Here is a 24,302-nt window from a genome sequence, read left to right on the forward strand (position 1 = left end):
CTCACCCACTCACTCACCCACCCACTCACCCACCCACTGACCCACCCACTCACCTAATCAGCCAATCACCCACCCACTCACCCACCCACTGACCCACCCACTCACCCAATCAGCCACCCACTCACTCACCCACCCACTCACCCAATCAGCCCATCAGCCACCTACTCACTCACTCACCCACTCACTCACCCACCCACTCACTCACCCACCCACTCACACAATCAGCCCATCAGCCACCTACTTACTCACCCACCAACTCACCCATTCAGCCACCCACTCACCCACCCACTCACCCACCCACTCACACAAGCAGCCACCCACTCACCCACCCAATGACCCACCCACTCACCCAATCAGTTACCCGCTCACTCACCCACCCACTCACCCACCCAATCAGCCAAACAGCCACCCACTCACCCACCCACCCACTCACACAAGCAGCCACCCACTCACCTACCCACTGACCCACCCACTCACCCAATCAGCCACCCGCTCACTCACCCACCCACTCACCCAATCAGCCAAACAGCCACACACTCACTCACCCACTCGCTTTGCCCCTCCCCCCTAGCGCTGCCCCTCCCCCCAGCGCTGCCCCTCCCCCCTAGCGCTGCCCCTCCCCCCTAGCGCTGCCCCTCCCCCCAGCGCTGCCCCTCCCCCTCAGTGTGCCGCTGCCTCCGTCTCGTGCTGGTGCAGCTGTTCGCTCCACGTCGCGCCGTTCACTCTCACAAGCCTGCAGGCGAGTGGCAATGTTATTACAATGTTACTACTAACTACCACTATGTTACCACTAACTACCACCACCACGACTACCACATCTATTACTATCACTACTAACATCACTATTATCACCACAACCACCACCACGACTACCACCACTTCCACTAACTACCACCACTACTACCACTGCTACTACCACGACTACCACTATTATTACTATCACTACTATTACTATCACTACTACCACAACTACTACCACCACTAACTACCACCACCACGACTGCCACCACTACTACCACTGCTACTACCACGACTACCACTACTATCACTACTATTACTATCACCACTACTATCACTACCACCACTACTACCACGACTACTACCACTACTATTATTATCACTACTATTACTATCACTACTATCACCACTACTATCACCACTACTACCACCACCACCACGACTACCACCACCACTACTACCACCACTACTACCACGACTACTACCACTACTATTACTATCACTACTATTACTATCACTACAATCACCACTACTATCACCACCACCACTACTACCACCACTACTACCACTGCTACTACCACGACTACCACTACTATTACTACTATTACTATCACTACTACCACCACTACTATCACCACTACCACCACCATGACTACCACCACCACTACTACCATTGCTACTACCACTGCACTTGACGCTGTAAGTGTGGTCTTGATATATTAATGACTCAAAGTTGTCCCCGTTCACGGAAATCGATAGTTTAGTCCTAGTCGTAATATTAAACAGCTGAGTGCCGCTGGTGATTCTGAGCCTAGAGGGTTGCGTGAGGACAGACACCAAGCTCCAGACAACACGCTACTGGCTCTTATTGCAGACGCGGCGAGATAAAATGTTCACACCCCCCCCCCCCCAAGTAGACAAAAAACCCCTCCACAAATTGCGTGACAATGAAATGGCCTCCCTAGGCCTCGTAAGCACGGGGCCTGCTCTTATAAAACACTAACGGAATCCAACAAGATATTTGTCTGATTTTCAATGCCGCTCTGCAGGCTGTTATATCGGTTCACGAGTCCCAGGAAGTTAGGTGATATCCGCAAAAGAGTGAAAACTTTGAGAGGTGGCGCGTGCCATGTCAAGTATTGCAACTCGGGAGAAGAAGGCCAAGTGGCTTAATGGGCCAGGAGCGAGGCGTACGCCACCTGAACTCTCGCGTGGGGCACGCTGCTCACAGCTGTCGAGGTGGAGCGCGCCGCGTGGGGCACGCCACGTGGTAGGGGTTCAGCCTTGCAGACCAATATACAAAAAGTCTTATTTTTATACGTTTTGACATTGTGTACAATATGGGAGCCGTACTCTTTGGTTCTATTCGGTAAAGTCACGTAGGCAAAAAATAACAAAAATCACGACGTTTCGGCCACAACACAAGTGGCCTTCTTCAGGTGTTGTGGCCAAAACGTCGTGATTTATGTTATTTTATTTTTGTTACCTACGTGACTTTACCGAATAGAACCAAAGAGTATGGATCCTTGCAGTCACGAAAGCTTCAAATCTAGAATATGGGAGCTACCCACGTGCCAAATTTTAGTTTTTTATAGCATGTTGGGAAGCATGCTAAACATCTCGAACAGACACACATCCACACATTTCCCTTTTATTATATATATACAGACAACTAGCTGCTACTGCCCGGCTTCGCCCGGGACTTGGATTCACCACGCCCGGCCGCCTTTGTCTCCCCAGTGCTAGCGATGTTCACACACCGCACAGCAGTTACTCGTTTGAGGCTGAGTCGACCTAGGGGAGGCCCAGGACCGGTTCAGATAATCGTCACCGGTGGTGGCCATGGGCGGGAATCGAACCCGGGTCGCTGGCTGCTCGAACCACAACACACATGTGACGTCACAGCTCACTTGCCGTGCAAAATCTAAATGCATTATTGCACCCCCACCCCCCAAAGAAACAAAAGTGTATTTGTATAATGTTAGCACGGTGTACAGTCTGGAAAGTATCCACATGGCAAATTTAAAGTTTGTTGCATGTCGGAAAGTACGCTAAACATTTTGAACAGACAACACACACAATCACAACTTTGCCTTTTATATATCGATGTAGTGTGTGGTCTTTTTTTATGTGTAGTGCGTGGTCTTGAAATTATAAGAATGTGTAGTGTGTGGCAAGGCCGTAATTTTAATATATATTGGGGTGGGGGGACACATCCCTGTGTAGGCATAGATACCTACACACCCTACATACAGGTGGGTAGTATGTAGTGACTGTTTTTTTCGGTAAATTCACGTAGAAATAATAAAAAAGTAATAAAAAAATAAAATTATATAATAGCATACGACGTTTCGATCGCAACACAAGCAATCATCATCAGGTAGAGGAAACATAACAGCAGACAGACCTTAAGTAGGGAGAATTAACACAGATATACCAAGGGATACAGAGAGACGGAACATCACACTAAATCAAACAGGGTTTAGCAAAATTTGTAAACTATATAAAGCAACACAGACGGTCGGTTAATTAAAAATCACGAAAGCGCCTAATCAAGTTAGTATCCAGTAGTGACTCTGTAGTAGTGTCTGGCTCTACAGTAGTGTAGAGGAGTATTGTGAGTAACCAATAAGGGGGCGAACAGAAGGAGGTGATGGGGCGGTTGTGGAGAGAGTGGAGAGTTTCCAATACCTGGGCAGTGTGCTCATGACCGGCTCCCGTTTGACAGCAGATGTCTCCGAATCAGTCGAGCGGCAATATCTTTTCATCGTTTGCGTAACGCTGCTGTGTGGAAGCTACCTGGTCTGTCGCTCCGCACGAAGCTTCAGGTCTTTTCGGCCACGGTCATTCCCTCCCTTTTTTATGCTTGCGAAACGTTAACTCCCTTAATGGAGCATCTTCACCGGTTGGAAAAATTTATGCTGGTTTAACCAAGCTGAATTCTGTAAGGAGCTTACAAACCCTTGAATGATTTGGACAAAGTCCCATCGGTGAGCTCCTCCGGCAGGCAAGGCTGCGTTGGCTGGGTCATGTAGCCCACATGTCCAGTCACCGCATGCCTAAACAGCTTTTGTTCAGCCGGATTGAGGGAGCTCAACGGGCGCGGCACGGGCTAGAGAAGAGATGGAGTGACGTGGTACAGAAGGATGTGGAGCTGAGTGGACATGCCGATGACTGGTACCAGCGGTGTCATAATCGGCCTCTGTGGAGGAGGCTCGTGAAGGACGCTACTTGGCAGTTGGAGGCAGTCGCCCTCCAACAACAACGGAGGGCGGAGGAGCGACGCTCACAACAACGAGCGGAGCGCCGGGTGGCTAAAGCACAGCAGGTTGGCACAGTAGGGGGCACAGGTGGTGCATCAGCCAGTCATCTCAGTCATCTCAGTCAGTCGACCCGTGGCACCTGGGTCTGCCCCGTGACCTCCTGCCCGCGGGCGTTCGCCACTTCACGTGGCCTCAACGTGCACATGGCCTGGCACAAGCGTCGTGGTGACGCCACCGCCACTTAGTGGCGAATGGCGGTGGTTGTAGAAACGTCCCTTTTGAGTATTTGTCTGCTGCTGTAATTGTAAATGTCCACGTGATGGTGATGATGACGACGATGCTGATGAGCCACATTGTCGAGCTATCGTTTACGATGGCCAGGTCGCTTCTGAAAAAGCGCTATCCGGTAACTCAGCGGGGCGCCTTGCCTGGCAAAAAGAAAAATTGTTTGGTTTGTGTTTGGTCTCGATCTGACACGTTAGAGGAGGAGGAGGACCGACACCCCATCGGGAGCGCCCAACGAACCCGGAGACTTTGACGGCGCCCGCCTCTCCGACCGCGGCTCGGTGTCGTCGGCGGCTCTCAGGCGCAGGGCCCGACGCCCGACACGATGGCCTCGGCGCTCCTCCCGCTGCCGCTGCTCCTGCTGCTGCTGCCACCGTGCGTGAGATGCCTCGCCGGGCAACGCGGCCCGCCAGGGTCGCCCCTGCGCTTCACCAGGCCGTCCTACCATGCCACCGTCTACGAGAACTCCGCGCCCGCCACGTACGTGGAGAGCCACGACAAGATGGGGATCCACGTCGGCCGCTCGGCCCCCGGGGCCCGGTACGCCGTCGTGTCCGGGGACGAGGAGGCCGCGTTCGAGGCGGAGGGGCTCGTCGTGGGCGACTTTTGGTTCCTGCGCGTCCGCACAAGGGGCGTGCCATTGGACCGCGAGGAGCGCCACGGCTACACGCTAGGGGTCAAAGCGTTCTCCGAGAACGGCCGCGGGGCGGCGTCCGCCGAGGTCTTCGTCCACGTGCTGGACCGCAACGACCTGAGTCCGCTGTTCTCGGCGTCGTCGTACTCCGCCGGCGTCGCCGACGACGCGCCGGCGGGCGCCGCGCTCCTACGCGTCGCCGCCACGGACGCCGACGAGGGCCCCAACGGGCGCTTCAGTTACACCCTGGAGCAGCGCTCGGACGCCTTCGCCGTGCACCCGGCGAGCGGCGAGGTGACGCTCGCCAGGAGGCTGACGGAGCCCGGCGACGCGGGGCCGCACGAGTTCAAGGTGACGGCCGTCGACGGCGGCGGGCTGAGCGGCTCGGCGCGCGTCGTAGTGAACGTGAGCCGGGCGAACGCCCACGCCCCGCGCGTCGCCGTCGCCGCGACCCGCGCGCCCGCGTGCGGGCCGGCCCCCCTCCGCCTCCGCGTGCCCGAGGACGTCCCGGTGGGGGCCGTCCTCGGCTGGCTCGACGCTGGTGGCCCCGCCGGGGAGGCGCGCTACTCCCTGCGGGGCGAGGACGAGGACGGCGTCACGTTCGCGGTGCACGAGACGAGCGGGGCCCTGCGTCTGGCGCGGCCGCTCGACTTCGAGAGGCGACGCCGCTACGACCTGACGGTGGCCGCGCGCGACCCCGGGGGGCCGCCGCCGGCGGTCTGCCGGGCGACGGTGGAGGTGGCGGACGTGGACGAGAACCGCCACGCCCCGCGGTTCACGGAGTTCGCGGCGGCCGCCGCCGTGCGGGAGGACGCCCCCGCGGGGGCCGTCGTCGTCACCGTCGCGGCCGCGGACGAAGACCGGGGGATCGACGGGGAGGTGCGGTACTCCCTCGTGGACGGGTCCGACCTGGGGGTCTTCAGCGTTCATCCGGAGACCGGTAGATCACACCCACTACTGCTATCACTACAACCACCACTTCTACAGCTACCACCGCTACCTCCCTCCTCCCTCCCCCCCTCATCCTGCACAGTCACACATAGTCACTGTAAGATGTTTTTCTTGTTCGTGTTTTTGTTTGTTTGTTGTGGTTGCACCCGATTCAAGCGCCGAATGGCTCACAGGGCTATAACCAAAATAAATAAACTAAAAAAACTAAAAACCCTCGCGGCTAATGACGCCGTGTCCCGCGCCGGCAGGGGCGATCGTCACGGCGCGGCCGCTGGATCGCGAGACGGCGAGCAGCTACTGGCTCGCGGTGCGCGCTACGGATCGCGGACTCGTCCCTCGCTTCGCCACGCTGCACGTCTACGTGGAGGTGCAGGTACGGGAACCCATGCGCACTTGCGCGCACGCACGCACGTGTGAGTGCGTGCGTTTGCACCGCTGCGTTTTAAAACGACACGATGCGAATGCCGTGCGTCTCTCCCGCCCCCGTCCCGCCGCCCCCCCCCAGGACGTGAACGACAACCCCCCACGGGCGTCGCGTCCGTGGTACCGGGCCGAGGTGGCGGAGAACTCCCCAGGGGGCGTCGCGGCAGCACAAGTTGACGCCTGGGACCCGGACAACGCCGACGCCGCCGCCAACACCGCCGCCGACACCGCCGGGGAGGCGCGGGGCAGGGGCCTCACGTTCAACATCGTCTGCGGAGACCCGCAGGGATTCTTCAACATAAACACCAGCACAGGTGGGGGCGGTGGTGCTGGGGGTGGAGAGCAAATCCACAACATTTACAACGATAGTGTAGTGTGCAGTGTTGTGTGTAGCGTATAGCAGTTTGCAGCGTAGTGTATAGTGTAGTGTATAGTGTATAGCGTAGTGTATAGTGTAGTGTATAGTATAGTGTATAGTAGTGTAGTGTATAGTAATGTATAGTGTAGTGTACAGTGTTGTGTGTAGCGTATAGCAGTGTGTAGCGTAGTGTATAGTGTAGTGTATAGTGTAGTGTATAGTAGTGTATAGTGTAGTGTGTAGCAGTGTAGTATATAGTGTAGTGTATAGTGTAGTGTTGTGTGTAGTGTAGTGTGTTGTGTTGTGTGTAGCGTAGTGTGTTGTGTTGTGTGTAGCGTAGTGTATAGTAGTGTATAGCGTGTAGTGTATAGTGCAGTGTATAGTATATAGCGTAGTGTATAGCGTAGTGTATAGTGTATTGTAGTGTATTGTAGTTTAGTGTTGTAAGGACGAGCAGACTTCTTTAGGAGGCACACTCTGTTTATTGTATTATTTCCTTATACAACGCTTAACACACACAGAGGGATATTCGGTCCCCTCACCCGATACCCTAGGGAGGTACAGCCTCTGGACCTGGCGGGACTCACACGTCTACCGCTAACCTCCTTGATACCTAAGGAGGTACAACCTCCGGACTTGGCGGGACTCACACGTCTACCGCTATCCTAGTCCTCCGGCTAGGACCTAGGGGAGGCTATCTGACCCACCGCTGGCCCGGTGGGTCCTGACCACTGGGTTTGCCGAGCCTTAGCCCTTAGAAGGGCTGGAAGGCTGGTCCAGGGTCCTAGCTAGGCTTCAGCCCAGTCTTCTGTCTTTGTGCAGGGAGAGAACTCCCCAAGGTCCGTTGGGTCACCCGTCTTATACTCCTTCGTGGCCAGGTAGAACCAATCATACATTCCCACGTGGAACCGTCTGATTGGTTCGTACCAAACCCTGGCCACGATTTGTTTCACCTCGACTGACCCCAACCGTTGTACCCAGGGGTAATGCTGTACTGCCCTGGTGGCAATGCAGGTTACGCAACAGCGCGTAGTTATAAGTGTATAGTGTAGTGTATAGTAGTGTAGAGTGTATTGTATAGTGTATAATAGTGCTTAGCGTAGTGTATAGTGTAGTGTATATTGTAGTGTATAGTAGTGTATTGTAGTGTATAGTGTAATGTATAGTAGTGTATAGTGTAGTGTATAGTAGTGTATAGTGTAGTGTATAGCAGTGTGTAGCGTAGTGTATAGCGTGTATTGTAGTGTATTGTAGTGTATAGAGAGCAAATCCAACAACATTTACTATCGACGCATTTCCATTTGGCACGATGTGACCCAACATAGCCTGACATCACGTGGTGATGTCGTCTTTAAGTTGTCAACTGACGAGCTACCCCCCCCACCCCGTCTCCACGTTGACGCCCCCCACCCCACCGTGTGCGTGTGCCGGCCGGCGTGGGAGGGTTGTGGTTCACCTCTGGTGAACGACTCGTCACAGGCGTCATCCACACCACCAGCAGGCCGCTGGACAGAGAGAGGCAGGCGGAGCACGAGCTGGAGGTAAGAGTCACCGTGAGGGTGGTGGTTGTGGTGGGGGTGGTAGTTGTGGTGGTGGTGGTGTTGGTGGTAGTGGTGGTGGTAGTGGTGGTTGTAGTAGTAGTGGTGGTGGTAGTGATAATGGTAGTGGTAGTAGTGGTGGTAGTTGTAGTAGTGGTGGTGTTAGTGGTAGTCGTGGTGGTGTTGGTAGCGGTGTTCGTGATGGTGGTGGTAGTGGTAGTAGTGGTGGTGGAAGTTGTGGTGGTAGTGGTGGAAATAGTGGCGGTGGTGGTAGTGATGCTGGTAGTAGTGGTGGTGGTAGTAGTGGTAGTGGTGGAGTGATGGTGGTGGTGGTAGTAGTGGTGATGGTGGTAGTAGTGCTGGTGCTATTGGTGGTGGTGATGATAATGGTAGTAGTAATGGTGGTGGTAGTCGTGTTGGTGGTGGCATTGGTAGTGGTGGTAGTGATGGTGGTGGTAGTGGTAGTAGTGGTGGTGGAAGTTGTGCTGGTAGTGGTGGAAGTTGTGGTGGTGGTAGTAGTAGTGGTGATGGTAGTGGTGGGTGGTGGTAGTGGTAGTAGTGGTGGTAGTAGTAGTGATGATGATGGTAGTGGTGGTGGTGGTAGTGGTAGTAGTGGTGGTAGGGATGGTGGTGGTGGTGGAGTGATGGTGGTGGTAGTGGTAGTAGTGGCTGTGGTGGTGGTAGTTGTGGTGGTGGTAGTTGTGGTGGTAGTGATAATGGTGGTGGTAGTAGTGGTAGTGGTGGTGGTGGTAGTAGTGGTGGTAGTGGTGGTACAGTAGGGGACACAGTTGGTGCATCAGCCAGTCATCTCAGTCGACCCGTGGCACCTGGGTCTGCCCCGTGACCTCCGGCCAGCGGGCGTTCGATACTTCACGTGGCTTCAACGTGCACCTAGCCTGGCACAAGCGTCATGGTGACATCACTGCCACTTAGTGGCCGAATGGCGGTTGTTGTTGTGCGTGCGTGTCTGTATGTGCGTGTCTGTGCGTGCGTGTCTGTGCGTGTCTGTGTGTGTCTGTGCTTGCGTGTCTGTGCGTGTCTGTGTGTGTCTGTGCGTGTGTGTCTGTGCATGTGTGTCTGTGCATGTCTGTGCGTGTCTGTGCGTGTCAGTGTGTGTCTGTGCGTGTCTGTGTGTGTCTGTGTCTGTGTGTGTCTGTGTGTGTCTGTGTGTGTGTGTCTGTGCGTGCGTGTCTGTGTGTGTCTGTGCGTGTCTGTGTGTGTCTGTGTGTGTCTGTGCGTGTCTGTGTGTGTTTGTGCGTGTGTGTCTGTGCGTGCGTGTCTGTGCGTGTCTGTGCGTGTCTGTGTGTGCTTCCCGCCGGCCGGCGCCAGGTGTCCATCGTGGACGGCGGCGTCCCCCCGCGTGAAGCGAGGGTGGCGGTGACGCTGAGCGTCTCCGACGAGAACGACAACGCCCCGCGCTTCCCCAGGAACCTCACGCGAGTCAAAGTCGTCGCGGCGGCGGCGGCGCCGACCCCGGGCCCGGCGGTGCCCGTCGCCCGTGTCTACGCCGCCGACGCCGACCGGGGCATCAACGCGGATCTGCGTTACGTCATCAGCGGGGGGCACGACGTTGGAGACTTTGCCATCGACCGCGCGCGAGGAATCGTCTACAGCCAGAGCAGGCGGCAGCCTGCGGGGACATCCAACTCAATCACGGTGCTGGGCACACTCCACATGCTACCTCCTCCTCTCCTGCTCTCCCTACTCCCCCTCTCCCTCCTCCTCTCCCTCCTCCTCTCCCTCCTCACGCAGACACGCATGACGAGGTAACCCCGACTCGACGCAAGGACCCCCCCCCCCCCGCCTCGCCTCTTATCGCCGCGACGATTCGACCGCTGAAACGGAACTCGCCGATGTCGGCGTCGCCGGCCCCGCAGGTCCACGCCACGGACGGGGGGCGACCGCCCAAGTCGTCGACGGCCACGCTCCACGTGGAGTGGATCGCCGCTCCACGGCCACCCGAGACGCCCGCGGCCTTCGCCCTGAGGCAGCACGCGGTCACCGTGGCGGAGACGGCCGCCGTGGGCATGGTGGTGATCGTGCTGCCCACGGAGAGCACGTGGGGGAGCCTCCTGTGGTTCAGCATCACAGGTCACGTGGTGCCACCACACACACCACACACACACACCACACACACACCACACACACCACACACTCACCACACACACACCACACACACACAACACACACACCACACACACACCACACACACGACACACACCACATACACACCACACACTCACCACACACTCCACACACACACATACACCACACACACCACACACACCACACACACACCACACACACCACACACACACCACACACACCACACACCACACACACCACACACACACCACACACTCACCACACACTCCACACACACACATACACCACACACACCACACACACCACACACACACCACACACTCACCACACACTCCACACACACACATACACCACACACACCACACACACCACACACACACCACACACACCACACACACACCACACACACCACACACCACACACACCACATACACACCACACACACCACACACACACATACACCACACACACCACACACACCACACACACACCACATACACCACACACACCACACACACACCACACACACACCACACACACCACACACACACCACACACACACACACACATACACCACACACACCACACACACCACACACACACCACACACACACACCACACACACCACACACACACACCACACACACACCACACACTCACCACACACACACACATATACACCACACACACCACACACACCACACACACCACACACACCACACACACACCACACACACCACACACACACTACACACACACACCACACGCCCCACACACACACACACCACACACACACACACCACACACACGCACCACACACACCACACACACACCACACACACCGCACACACCACACACACCACACACACACCACACACACCACACACACCATACACACACACCACACACCACACACACACCACACACACACACCACACACCCCACACACATACACCACACACACCACACACACCACACACCACACACACCACACAGACCACACACACCACACACACCACACACACACCACACACCACACACACACCACACACAACACACACCACACACACACACCACACATACACCACACACACACACCACACGCACCACACACACACCACACACACACACCACACACACGCACCACACACACACCCACACACACACCACACACACCACACACACACACACACCACACACACCACACACATACACGACGCACACCACACACACACACACCACACACACTACACACACACCACACACACACACCACACACACACACCACACACACCACACACACCACACACCACACACACCACACACACCACACACCACACACACCACACACACACCACACACACCACACACACACCACACACACACCACACACACCACACACACAGTCACACACACAGTAACACACACACATCACACACACCACACACACCACACCACACACACCATACGCACCACACACACACACCACACACACCACACACACACACACCACACACACAGAACACACACCACACACCACACACCACACACATCACACACACCACACACACCACACACACACACACCACACACACACACCACACACATCATACACACACCACACACACCACACACAAACACCACACACACCACACACACACCACACACACACCACACACACACCACACACACACCACACACACAATACACACCACACCCCAACCCACGTGTTGTGTTCATGGTGACATCATGTGGATGGTTTAACGGTGACATCTTGATGGTGGTGTGCTAACGGTGACGTGATGATGATGATGATGACGATGGTGACGGTGTTGGCAGGCGGTAACTGGGAGGGCAGCTTCCACGTGACGGAGCACAGCGGCTTTGTGGAGGTGGCCAAGCCGCTGGATGCCGAGCGGTGCTCCCTCTACCGGCTCACCGTGACGCTCACCGACGGGACCAACGCTGCAACCACCCTGGTGGGCAGGCACGCGTGTCTGTGTGTGTGTCTGTGTGTGCGTCTGTGTCTGTGTGTGTCGGTGTGTGTGTCTGTGTGTGTGTCTGTGTGTGTCTGTGTGTGTGTCTGTGTGTGTGTGTCTGTGTGTGTCTGTGTGTGTGTCTGTGTGTGTCTGAGTGTGTCTGTGTGTGTGTCTGTGTGGGGAGCGATAGTGTAGCGGTTAGCGCGCTGCGCTATGAACCTGGCGACCCGGGTTCGATTCCCGCTCACGGCCAACACCAGTGACGATTATCTGAACCGGTCCCGGGCCTCCCCTAGGTCGACTCAGCCTCAAATGAGTACCTGGTGCGGTGTGTAAACATTGCCACTAGGGAGACAAAGGCGGTCGGGCGTGGTGCTGGCCACCCACCCCCTCGTGTACCGTTCCGGCCTTCATAGGTGCTCGCTAACAGCACTTGCCCCTACAGTCTGTTAAGGCTATATGGGGGATCTTTGTCTTTGTGTGTGTGTCTGTGTGTGTGTCTGTGTGTGTGTCTGTGTGTGTCTGTGTGTCTGTGTGTGTGTCTGTGTGTCTGTGTGTGTGTCTGTGTGTCTGTGTGTGTGTTTGTGTGTCTGTGTGTGTGTCTGTGTCTGTGTGTGTGTCTGTGTGTGTGTCTGTGTGTGTCTGTGTGTGTGTGAATGTGTGTGTGTGTCTGTGTGTGTCTGTGTGTGTGTCTGTGTGTGTGTCTGTCCGGCAAAACAACCCCCTACCTCCTCGCGGTGCCGGACGGGCAACTCTGTCGTGGACAGTGCTGTGGGGGGAGATCCAATTTTGATTGGCTCCTCCCCTCATGGCATATGTGTCCACCACAGGGGCTAAACGGGGGCTCTGGACGGGTGCGAGGGGCTGGTAACCCCTCCACCTTCAATGAATTACCACGAAACCACGAATTAAACTGAAATATGTAACTAATAAGCTTGTGCTGGAGGCCCCGGGGGGCCAGGCGTCTATGACGTCTCCTGGCCAAACCCCAATTGGCGGAGCCAGGAGATTGAATACCTACCCTCGGGGCTACTCCAGAAACAACGAAAAGCCACTACGGGTGGCCACGTGGAATGTTCGAACGCTCACTGCAGAAGAGAGGCTGCCACTCCTCTGTCGGGAGCTGGACCGGTATCGCCTGGATCTATGCGGCATTCAGGAGGTCCGGTGGACCGGCTCTGGCTCCTGCCACCATGAGGGGTGGACAGTTCTCTACTCGGGGCAGCAGACTGCCAAACAACAGGGTGTGGGTCTTCTTTTGAACAAAAGAATGAAGGGGGCGTGGGAGCGTGGCGGTGAGGTGTGGGAAGCTGTAAGCCCCAGGCTACTTTGGGCTCGCCTTCCCATCAACCGGAGGCGAGAAATGGTGGTCGTGGTTACTTATGCCCCCACCGAAGATGAACATCCGTGGAGGGATGCAGGCAAAGCCGATGAGTCAGATGCCTTCTATGACCTCCTGTCACAGGTGCTGGCTAAAGTGGCCCCTCGGGATACAGTCATCTTGTTGGGTGACTTCAATGCCCGAGTTGGTCATGATGCTGGCACCTGGTCTGGAGTGATTGGAGGGCATGGGCCAGATCAGCTCAATAACAACGGTAGGAGGCTGCTAGATTTTTGTGCAGCCCATGTGCTTGTAATTACCAACACGCTGTTCCGGCATTGGCGCATCCACACAACATCATGGATGCATGCCGGGTCCAAGCAAGAACATCTGCTGGACTACATAGTGACGGACCAGCGAATGCGAGCACATGTCCTTGACACCAGGACCTACCGTGGAGCTGATCTGCCCTCTGACCATCGACTAGTCATCTGTAAGATGCGCCTGCCATTCTTCCACTCCGGTGGTGGGTGTACACCCAGGACCCCATTCCAACCTAAAGTGGCCTGGTCTCAGTTATCTGATGAAAGTTGCAAGCGAGAATTTCATCATCGCTTGCGGCTGGGATTGGCATCGTCCCCGACTCCTCCTGATGTCGAGGGTAAATGGGCGAGGTTTAGAACTGTGACTCATGCAGCTGCAATGGCTGCTTTGGGTACACGGTCCAGACCTCCCCAGAGACCCTGGCTGACAGAGGAGGTGTTCAGGATGGTTGAGAAAAAGCGACAGGCCCACTGTCATCGGCTACAGAATCCCACGTCAGAGAATGAGGAGGCTTACCGCAGCCTTCGCTCGGAGGTTCGGAGAGCCGTGAGGCGCTGCAAGGATGGGTGGTGGTCGCGGGTTGCTGAGGAGATGGAGTCTGCCTCAGTGGCCCGTGATCACAAATCTCTATTTAACTCCATCAAAAAAGTAACCTGCAGCGCCACACCTATTACCATCATTAGGGGAAAAAACGGTGATCCAATCTCCGACCCCCAGGAACAGGTTCGCAGATTTGCTGAGCATTTCTGTGAGGTCCTGGGGGAGGGAAAATCCCTCAGCCAGGAAAACATCGTGGCACAAAGTGAGGATGACCCTGCTGAGGCTGCGGTGCCTCAAATATTGGAAGAAGTCACCCCCTGTGAGTGGCTGGCTGAGGTGCCATCTGCTGAGGAAGTATTGCAGGTGATCCGGAGTCTGAGACCAGGAAAGGCAGCGGGCAGAGATGATCTCCCAAGCGAAATGCTGAGGGAGGGTGGCGTTTGTGCACAGACTGCCCTATATGACATCATAACAACAGTCTGGACCACTGGACGGGTTCCGCAGGATTGGAAGGATGCCCTGGTGGTCCCCCTTTTTAAGAAGGGGGACCGCACAGACTGTAACAACTACAGGGGCATCTCACTCCTCAGTGTGCCGGGAAAGGTCCTGGCAAGGATTATTCAGCATCGCCTTGCCAGGCACGCTGAGGAGAGGCTTGCGGAGCCCCAATGCGGTTTCAGGATAGGGCGGTCCTGCACAGATGCCATATTTTCTGTCCGTCTGCTACAGCAGAGGTGTAGGGAATTCCAACAAGACCTACATCTCTGCTTTATTGACCTGGTCAAGGCCTATGATACCATCAGTAGGCCTGGGCTCTGGGTCGTTCTTCGTGCTTTTGGAGTACCTGACCATCTGCTCACGATCATTAAGGACCTTCATGATGGTGAGCGGGCCCGGGTAAAACTACGTGGCCGGGAGTCAGAGCCATTCCCTGTACACCTTGGGGTGCGACAGGGATGTCCTCTGGCTCCCACATTATTTAACATCTATTTTGACCACGTAGTCCGTGAAGCCTTCAATAGCTGTACCAGGGGAATCTCCATATGGTACAGATATAATGGGAGGCTAATCGATGCCCGGGTGCGGTCAAGGGATGGCTCCCTATTGCTCAACCACGTTATGTATGCTGATGATTTGGTAATAGCTGCTCAGTCAGAGGAGGAGTTGGAGACGCTGCTGCTGAGACTGGAGCGTGCCACTAAGAGGTGGGGCCTTACCATCAGCCCCACCAAAACTAAGCACCTGCCTGGGTATTTTGTACCATCGGACACTCCACCCCCACAACTCCCAATCGGTGATGGGGCAGTTGTGGAGAGAGTGGAGAGTTTCCCATACCTGGGCAGTGTGCTTATGACTGGCTCCAGTTTAACAGCAGAGGTCTCACTCCGAATCAGTCGAGCGGCAATATCTTTTCATCGGTTGTGTAACGCTGTGTGGAAGCTACCTGGTCTGTCGCTCCGCACTAAGCTTCAGGTCTTCTCGGCCACGGTCATTCCCTCCCTTCTCTATGCTTGCGAAACGTGGACCCCCCTAATGGAACATCTTCGCCGGTTAGAAACATTTAGGCTGGCCTGCCTACGATCCATCCTGGGTTTAACCAGACTGGATTGTGTGAGGAGCTCACAAATCCTTGAAAGATCTGGGCAGGGTCCCATCGGTGAGCTCCTCCGGCAGGCAAGGCTGCGATGGCTGGGTCATGTAGCCCGCATGCCCAGCCACCGCATGCCGAAACAGCTTTTGTTTGGCCGGATTGAGGGGGCTAAGCGGGAGCGGCACGGGCTAGAGAAGAGATGGAGTGATGTGGTACAGGAGGACGTGGAGCTGAGTGGACTTGCCGATGACTGGTACCAGCGGTGTCAAGATCGGCCTCTGTGGAGGAGGCTCGTGAAGGATGCTACTGGGCAGTTGGAGGCAGTCGCCCTCCAACAACAACGGAGGGCGGAGGAGCGACGCTCACAACAACGAGCGGAGCGCCGGGTGGCTAAAGCACAGCAGGTTGGCACAGTAGGGGGCACAGGTGGTGCATCAGCCAGTCATCTCAGTCAGTCGACCCGTGGCACCTGGGTCTGCCCCGTGACCTCCTGCCAGCGGGCGTTCGACACTTCACGTGGCCTCAGGGTGCACATAGCCTGGCACAAGCGTCGTGGTGACGTCACCGCCACTTAGTGGCGAATGGCGGTTGTTGTTGTGTGTCTGTGTGTGTCTGTGTGTGTGTCTGTGTGTGCACCGTCCACGACAGCGTTGCCCGTCCGGCACCACGAGGAGGTAGTGGGTTGTTTTACCACCCGCATCACCACATTACTCACCCCCACTACCCTCACCACCCACCCCCCCGCCAGGTGGAGGTGACGGTACTGGACGTGAACGACCACCGGCCCCGCTTCTCCCGTGACCTCTACGAGGCGACCGTGGCCGAGGAGACTCCTCCTGCCGCCGCCGGGATCCTGCGGCTGGAGGCGACGGACGCCGATGCCGGCGCCGTCGCCGCCCGGCTCTCCTTCTCCCTCGTCGGCTTAGGCGGCGGCGACGCCGCGGAGAGCCTGCGTCTGTTCCGCGTGGACCCCGTCACCGGCGAGGTCACCGCCGCCGAGAGGCTGGACCGAGAGGCCAAGCGGAGCCACCTGCTCACCGTCATGGTGAGAGGGCGCCACGCCAGGTGCACGTGTGTGTACGTGTGTACGTGTTTACATGTGTACGTGTGTGTGTACTTGTGTGAGAGTGAGGTGTGTACGTGTGTGTGTACGTGTGTGAGAGTGAGGTGTTAACATCGCCACTAGGGAGACTAAGGCGGTCGGGCGTGGTGCTGGCCACCCACCCCCTCGTGTACCGTTCCGGCCTTCATAGGTGCTCGCTAACAGCACTTGCCCCTACAGTCTGTTAAGGCTATACAGGGGATCTTTATCTTTGTGTGAGTGAGTGTGTGTGAGTGAGTGTGTGTGTACGTGTGTGCGTGTGTGTACGTGTGTGTGTGCGTGTGTGTACGTGTGTGTACGTGTGTGTGTGTACGTGTGTGTGTGTATGTGTGTGTACGTGTGTGTGTGTGTACGTGTGTGTGTGTACGTGTGTGTGTGTACGTGTGTGTACGTGTGTGTGTGCGTGTGTACATGTGTTGTGTTGTACGTGTGTGTGTACGTGTGTGTGTGTGCGTGTGTGTGTGTACATATGTGTGTGTACGTGTGTGTGTACGTGTGTGTGTACGTGTGTGTGTGTACGTGTGTGTGTACATGTGTGTGTGTACGTGTGTGTGCCGACCGTGCAAATCGAAGGTGCTGATGACGACGATGATGACGACGATGACAACGATGCCGTGACCGCTGTCTTGCGTGGTGACCATAGTGTCCTGTATAGTAGTGTTTAGCGTACTGTGTAGTAGTATATAGTGTACCGTATAGTAATGTGTAGTGTAGTGTATAGTGTAGTGTATAGTGTATAGTAGTGTATAGTGTAGTCTATAGTGTAGTGTATAGTGTAGTGTATAGTAGTGTGTAGTGTAGTGTATAGTGTAGTGTATAGTAATGTGTAGTGTAGTCTATAGTGTAGTGTATAGTAGTGTATAGTGTAGTGTATAGTGTCCTGTATCGTAGTGTTTAGCGTACTGTATAGTAGTGTATAGTATAGTGTATAGTAGTGTATAGGCTAGTGTATAATGTAGTGTATAGTGTAGTGTATAGTAGTGTAGTGTATAGTGTACTGTATAGTGTACTGTATAGTGTAGTGTATAGTAGTCTATAGTATAGTGTATTGTATAGTTGTGTAGTGTATAGTGTAGTGTATAGTAGTGTATAATGTACCGTATAGTAGTGTATAGTGTAGTGTACAGTGTAGTGTATAGTAGTGTATAGTAGTGTAATGTATAGTAGTGTATAGTGTACTGTATAGTAGTGTACAGTGTAGTGTATAGTAGTGTATAGTAGTGTAGTGTACAGTATTGTATAGTGTACTGTATAGTAGTGTAGTGTATAGTAGTGTGTAGTGTAGTGTATAGTAGTATAGTGTACAGTAGTGTATAGTGTACTGTATAGTAGTGTACAGTGTAGTGTATAGTAGTGTATAGTGCAGTGTATAGTGTAGTGTATATTAGTGTAGTGTATAGTAGTGTATAGTGTTGTGTATAGTGTAGTGTATAGTTTAGTGTAGTGTATAGTAGTGTAGTGTATAGTAGTGTATAGTGTATAGTAGTGTATAGTAGTCTATAGTGTAGTGTGTAGTGTATAGTAGTGTATAGTGTGGTGTATAGTGGTATAGTGTAGTGTATAGTGTAGTGTATAGTAGTGTATAGTAGTCTATAGTGTAGTGTATAGTGTAGTGTATAGTAGTGTACAGTGTAGTGTATAGTGTAGTGTATAGTAGTGTACAGTGTAGTGTATAGTGTAGTGTATAGTAGTGTGTAGTGTATAGTAGTGTACAGTGTAGTGTATAGTAGTGTAGTGTATAGTAGTGTGTAGTGTAGTGTACAGTATAGTAGTGTACAGTGTAGTGTATAGTATTGTGTCGTGTAGTTTGTCACGTAAACAAACCGCGTAACCGATGGCCACGTTTTGTTTCGGTGACGACAAACCTTGGTGATTGGCCGTGTCAGGTGCCGGTGTCGCAGTTTGACGGCACCGCAGCGCCGGTCACGTCGCACGCGACCAGCACGACGTGACTCACCGCGGACGGTCTCCTCCTGTCAGGGGGCGTTCGTGGCGAGCGATCTCTCCGCTCGGACCTCTCTCTCACTCTCTCTCTCACTCTCTATCTCACTCTCTCTCACTTTCTCACTCTCTCTCACTCACTCTCTCTCTGTCTCACTTTCACACTCTCTCACTCTCTCTCTGTCTCACTTTCACTCTCTATCTCTATCTCACTCTCTCTCACTCACTCTCTCTCTGTCTCACTTTCACACTCTATCTCTCTCTCACTCTCTTCTCACTCTCTGTCTCACTTTCACTCTCTCTCACTCTCTCTCTGTCTCACTTTCACTCTCTCTCACTCTCTCTCTGTCTCACTTTCACTCTCTCTCTCTATCTCTCTCTCACTCTCTCTCTCTCACTCTCTCTCCCTCACCCTCTCACTCTCTCACTGTCTCTCTCACTCTCTCACTCTCTCGCACAAACAGGTGCAGGACGGCGGGATCCCCGTGAGGCGAGCGTACGCCACGCTGGCGGTGAGCGTCGACGATGCCAACGACCACGCGCCCCGCTTCACCGGCGGCCCCTACGAGGCCCGCGTGGCCGAGTCGGCGGCCGTGGGCTCCGCCGTGGTGCGCGTCACGGCGCTGGACCGCGACGAAGGCCCCAACGCCGACGTCAGATACAGCATCAGCCACGGTGACCGCCTCACCACCACTCCCACCGCTCCCACCACCACTTCCACCACTCCCACCGCTCCCACCACTCCCACTACCACTCCCACCACTCTCACCACTCCCACCACTCCCACTACTCCCACCACCACTCCCACCACTCCCACCACTCCCACCACTCCCACCGCTCCCACCACTCCCACCACCGCCACCACTCCCACTCCCACCACTCCCACCACTTCCACCGCTCCCACCGCCACCGCTCCCACCACCACTCCCACCACTCCCACCACTCCCACCACTCCCACTCCCACCACTCCCACCACTCCCACCGCTCCCACCACTCCCACCACTCCCACCACTCCCACCGCTCCCACCACTCCCACCACTCCCACTCCCACCACTCCCACCACTCCCACCGCTCCCACCACTCCCACCACTCCCACCACTCCCACCTCCACTCCCACCACTCCTACCACAACCACTCCCACCGCTCCCACCACTCCCACCACTCCCACCGCCACTCCCCCCCACGCGGAGGGAGTTTCTGCACTGGAGCACATTTCCCGTGTCGCGTTTTTTTCGTGGCGACGCTCCGTCGCGTGTCTCTCCCCCGTCCAGCTCGGATCGCCGGCGGCCGACGGGCGCCGGGGCTTCCCACCCGCGGCGTTCGCCCTCGGCGGTTCCCTTCGCTTTTGACGACGCGAACTCGCGAATTCCCCCGGCAGGAAACGTGGGGAATTCCTTCGCCGTCCACGGCGCGCTGGGCGTCGTCTCTGTGGCGAGGAAGCTGGACGGCTCCGCGGTAGAGGCCTACGAGCTGACGGTGAGGGCGGCCGACCGGGGGCGCCCGTGCCGCTCCACGAGTATCACCGTCCACGTCGTCGTCGTCGTCGCCGCCGCTACCGCAAACACCGCCTCGGACGGCGCTCCACCCACATTCGCCTCCAGAGGCGGAGTGGTCGATTTACACCCGTAGAATAACACAGAGACCCGTAGACTAACACAGAGACCCGTAGACTAACACAGAGACCCGTAGACTAACACAGAGACCCGTAGACTAACACAGAGACCCATAGATTCACACAGAAACCCATAGATTCACACAGAGACCCGTAGACTAACACAGAGACCCATAGATTCCCACAGAGATCCATAGATTCACACAGAGACCCGTAGGCTAACACAGAGCCCATAGATTCCCACAGAGACCCGTAGACTAACACAGAGACCCGTAGACTAACACAGAGACCCGTAGACTCACACAGAGACCCGTAGACTAACACAGAGACCCGTAGACTAACACAGAGACCCGTAGACTCACACAGAGACCCGTAGATTCACACAGAGACCCGTAGACTAACACAGAGACCCGTAGACTCACACAGAGACCTGTAGACTCACACAAAAACCAATAGACTAACACAGAGACCCGTAGACTAACACAGAGACCCGTAGACTCACACAGAGACCCGTAGACTCACACAAAAACCAATAGACTAACACAGAGACCCGTAGACTCACACAGAGACCCATAGATTCACACAGAGACCCGTAGACTAACACAGAGACCCGTAGATTCACACAGAGATCCATAGATTCACACAGAGACCCGTAGACTAACACAGAGCCCATAGATTCCCACAGAGACCCGTAGACTAACACAGAGACCCGTAGACTAACACAGAGACCCGTAGACTAACACAGAGACCCGTAGACTAACACAGAGACCTATAGATTCACACAGAAACCCATAGATTCACACAGAGACCTGAAGACTAACACAGAGACCCAGAGATTAACACAGAGATCCATAGATTCACACAGAGACCCGTAGACTAACACAGAGACCCAGAGATTAACACAGAGACCCATAGATTCACACAGAGACCCGTAGACTAACACAGAGACCCGTAGACTCACACAGAGACCCATAGATTCACACAGAGACCCGTAGACTAACACAGAGACCCATAGATTCACACAGAGATCCATAGATTCACACAGAGACCCGTAGACTAACACAGAGCCCATAGATTCCCACAGAGACCCGTAGACTAACACAGAGACCCGTAGACTAACACACCGTAGACTAACACAGAGACCCGTAGACTAACACAGAGACCCATAGATTCACACAGAAACCCATAGATTCACACAGAGACCCGTAGACTAACACAGAGACCCATAGATTCACACAGATCCATAGATTCACACAGAGACCCGTAGACTAACACAGAGACCCATAGATTCACACAGATCCATAGATTGACACAGAGACCCATAGACTAACACAGAGACCCATAGATTCACACAGAAATCCATAGATTCACACAGAGACCCGTAGACTAACACAGAGCCCATAGATTCCCACAGAGACCCGTAGACTAACACAGAGACCCATAGATTCACACAGAGACCCGTAGACTAACACAGAGACCCATAGATTCACACGGAGACCCATAGATTCACACAGAGACGCATATATTCACACAGAGACCCGTAGACTTAACACAAAGACCCATAGATTCACACAGAGACCTGCTGGACTATCCTACTCACTTCACCAGCCGTCCACCACCCAGCCTGCCTCTCTCTTTACCCCCCCTCGGAGCGGTGCTGGGCCTCCCCTATGTACGCTCTGCCTCAAACGAGCGTACCTGCTGCTGCAGCTCCTGCTGCTGCTGCGTAGTGAACATCACCGCGGGGGAGACAAAGGCGGTCGGTCAGGGGTGGTGCCACAGTGTTAGGTGTGCGAGTAGGAGCACTCGTTCCGACAGTCTGTTGGGGCTACACGGGGCGTGGGGAGTCATTGTCTATTGCGGTGACATTGTCAGTGAATGTTCTCGATTAAACAAAATTGCTAAACGTTGTTTTGGATTTTTGCGCATACAATGTTTTTGTTTTTTCCCTGCAACTCATTTCATCGTGAGAATGGGGAAATGCAGAGGGGGTGGGGAGAGGGGTGGGGTGTGCAGTAACATCCAGCCACGTGACAATTTAACGACGGTCGAGTTTCTCGGAGAGTCCCCGACGTGAAGTGAACCTCGTGGCCGGACCCCCCGGGGGTCCCCAATAAACGGAAGCCAAAATCGCCGCCCAATTATTTACTTTTGGGCGACTCCGTCTCCCCACCCCCCCCTCCCCCCCCACTAGCGCACGCAATAAACGCAGCGAGCCACCGGGAATCAATCCTCCGGTGCTCCGCCGAGCACCCCGTCGTCGTCTAAGTCGTCGTCTAAGTCGTCGTCTAAGTCGTCGTCTAAGTCGTCGTCTAAGTCGTCGTCTAAGTCGCGGCCAGAACGGCCGTAGTCACAAAACTTTGATGAGCGCGCGTCGAGCGGAGCTCGTCGAGAGGAAGAGGTCGCCTCGTCGGTTGGCCCTTCAGCGGACATGAAACGACGTCGCAACGCAGTTCACGCGAGAGCCGGGGGGCGGGGGGGGGCTTATGGGACCCCGGGGTCACCGCCATGAGGGTCAAATGTGTGAAGGTCTCAAGCAGATGCAGAGGGCAGGGGGTGCACGCTGGAGCGTAGCGGACTGGAGAAGCACCAGGGCCCCAGGTGCACAGTGAGGCGAGAGAGAGAACCGCGCTGGGAGTTGTCACAGCAGCAGCAGCAACAACAGCAACAACAACAGCAGCAGCAACAACAACAGTAACAACAGCAACAACAGCAACAACAACAGTAACAACAACAGCAACAGCAACAACAACAGCAGCAGCAACAACAACAGTAACAACAGCAACAACAGCAACAACAACAGTAACAACAACAGTAACAGCAACAACAACAGCAGCAACAACAACAGTAACAACAGCAACAACAGCAACAACAACAGTAACAACAACAGCAACAACAGTAACAACAGCAGCATCAACAGTAACAACAACAGCAGCAGCAACAACAGTAACAACAACAGCAGCAGCAGCAACAACAGTAACAACACCAACAACAACAGTAGCAACAAAGGCAACAACAGTAACAACAACAGCAACAGCAGCAACAACAGTCTCAATAACAACAGCAACATCAACAACAGTAACACCAGCAACAACGGCAACAGCAGCAATAATAGGGGTTTTTCCCCTTTTTTCTGGCAACAAAACTGAAACCTTTTGACAAGGATTCATGTTTACTGCATTAACCACAATGCTTGTGGTCAAAATACAAACAAAACACATACTTCATCATCATTATTAAAACACACACTATGATAATATATATGTGGCATTGTCCTTTAAACTGATTGGTCCACACCAAGGGACGGCTTTCTTTTGAGCCTGATTGGTCCACACCAAGGGACGGCTTTCTTTTGAGCCTCAACCCGATGGGTGCTCGACCAGAGGACGCCAAAAGGCGTCACACAGCTCAATCAGTTTCAAGGACAATGCCACATATATTATCATAGTATGTTTTTTTGTGCATTTTGACCGCAAGTTTTGTGGTTAATGCAGTGACATGAATCCTTGTAAAAAAAGGTTTCAGTTTTGTTGCCAGAAAAAAGGGGAAAACCCTACTATTATTACATGTTTGTACTGGCAAAGGAGGTTTAATGA

General features: G+C 54.5%; 1 protein-coding gene and 1 pseudogene across 1 annotated transcript; one reads left to right on the top strand and one right to left on the bottom strand.

The window, feature by feature from the left end:
* LOC116937399 (uncharacterized) overlaps nt 1-24,302 on the bottom strand; it is a 155,800-nt pseudogene that overhangs the window by 35,174 nt on the left and 96,324 nt on the right.
* LOC142917435 (protocadherin Fat 1-like) lies at nt 665-22,611 on the top strand. The gene is made up of 11 exons (XM_076062104.1): nt 665-739; nt 4,484-5,860; nt 6,120-6,244; nt 6,377-6,608; nt 8,132-8,193; nt 9,520-9,846; nt 10,068-10,281; nt 12,136-12,275; nt 16,800-17,096; nt 19,559-19,769; nt 20,473-22,611. The coding sequence occupies exons 2-11, from the start codon at nt 4,612-4,614 to the stop codon at nt 20,721-20,723; spliced, it is 3,108 nt and encodes a 1,035-aa protein (XP_075918219.1). The 5' UTR covers nt 665-739; nt 4,484-4,611; the 3' UTR covers nt 20,724-22,611.

This window comes from Petromyzon marinus, unplaced genomic scaffold, assembly GCF_048934315.1.
Source record: "Petromyzon marinus isolate PM22_M1 ecotype Great Lakes invasive population unplaced genomic scaffold, UKy_Petmar_22M1.pri1.0 PM_G_Scaffold_50, whole genome shotgun sequence".
Taxonomy (NCBI): domain Eukaryota; kingdom Metazoa; phylum Chordata; class Hyperoartia; order Petromyzontiformes; family Petromyzontidae; genus Petromyzon; species Petromyzon marinus.

What these genes read in the sequence shown, in the direction of transcription:
- LOC142917435 (XM_076062104.1), top strand. Translation starts at nt 4,612, where the DNA reads ATGGCCTCGGCGCTCCTCCCGCTGCCGCTGCTCCTGCTGCTGCTGCCA. An exon ending in AGGCGGAGCACGAGCTGGAG is followed by an intron (nt 8,194 to 9,519) that starts GTAAGAGTCACC and finishes GGCCGGCGCCAG; the next exon opens with GTGTCCATCGTGGACGGCGG. An exon ending in GGACATCCAACTCAATCACG is followed by an intron (nt 9,847 to 10,067) that starts GTGCTGGGCACA and finishes CCGGCCCCGCAG; the next exon opens with GTCCACGCCACGGACGGGGG.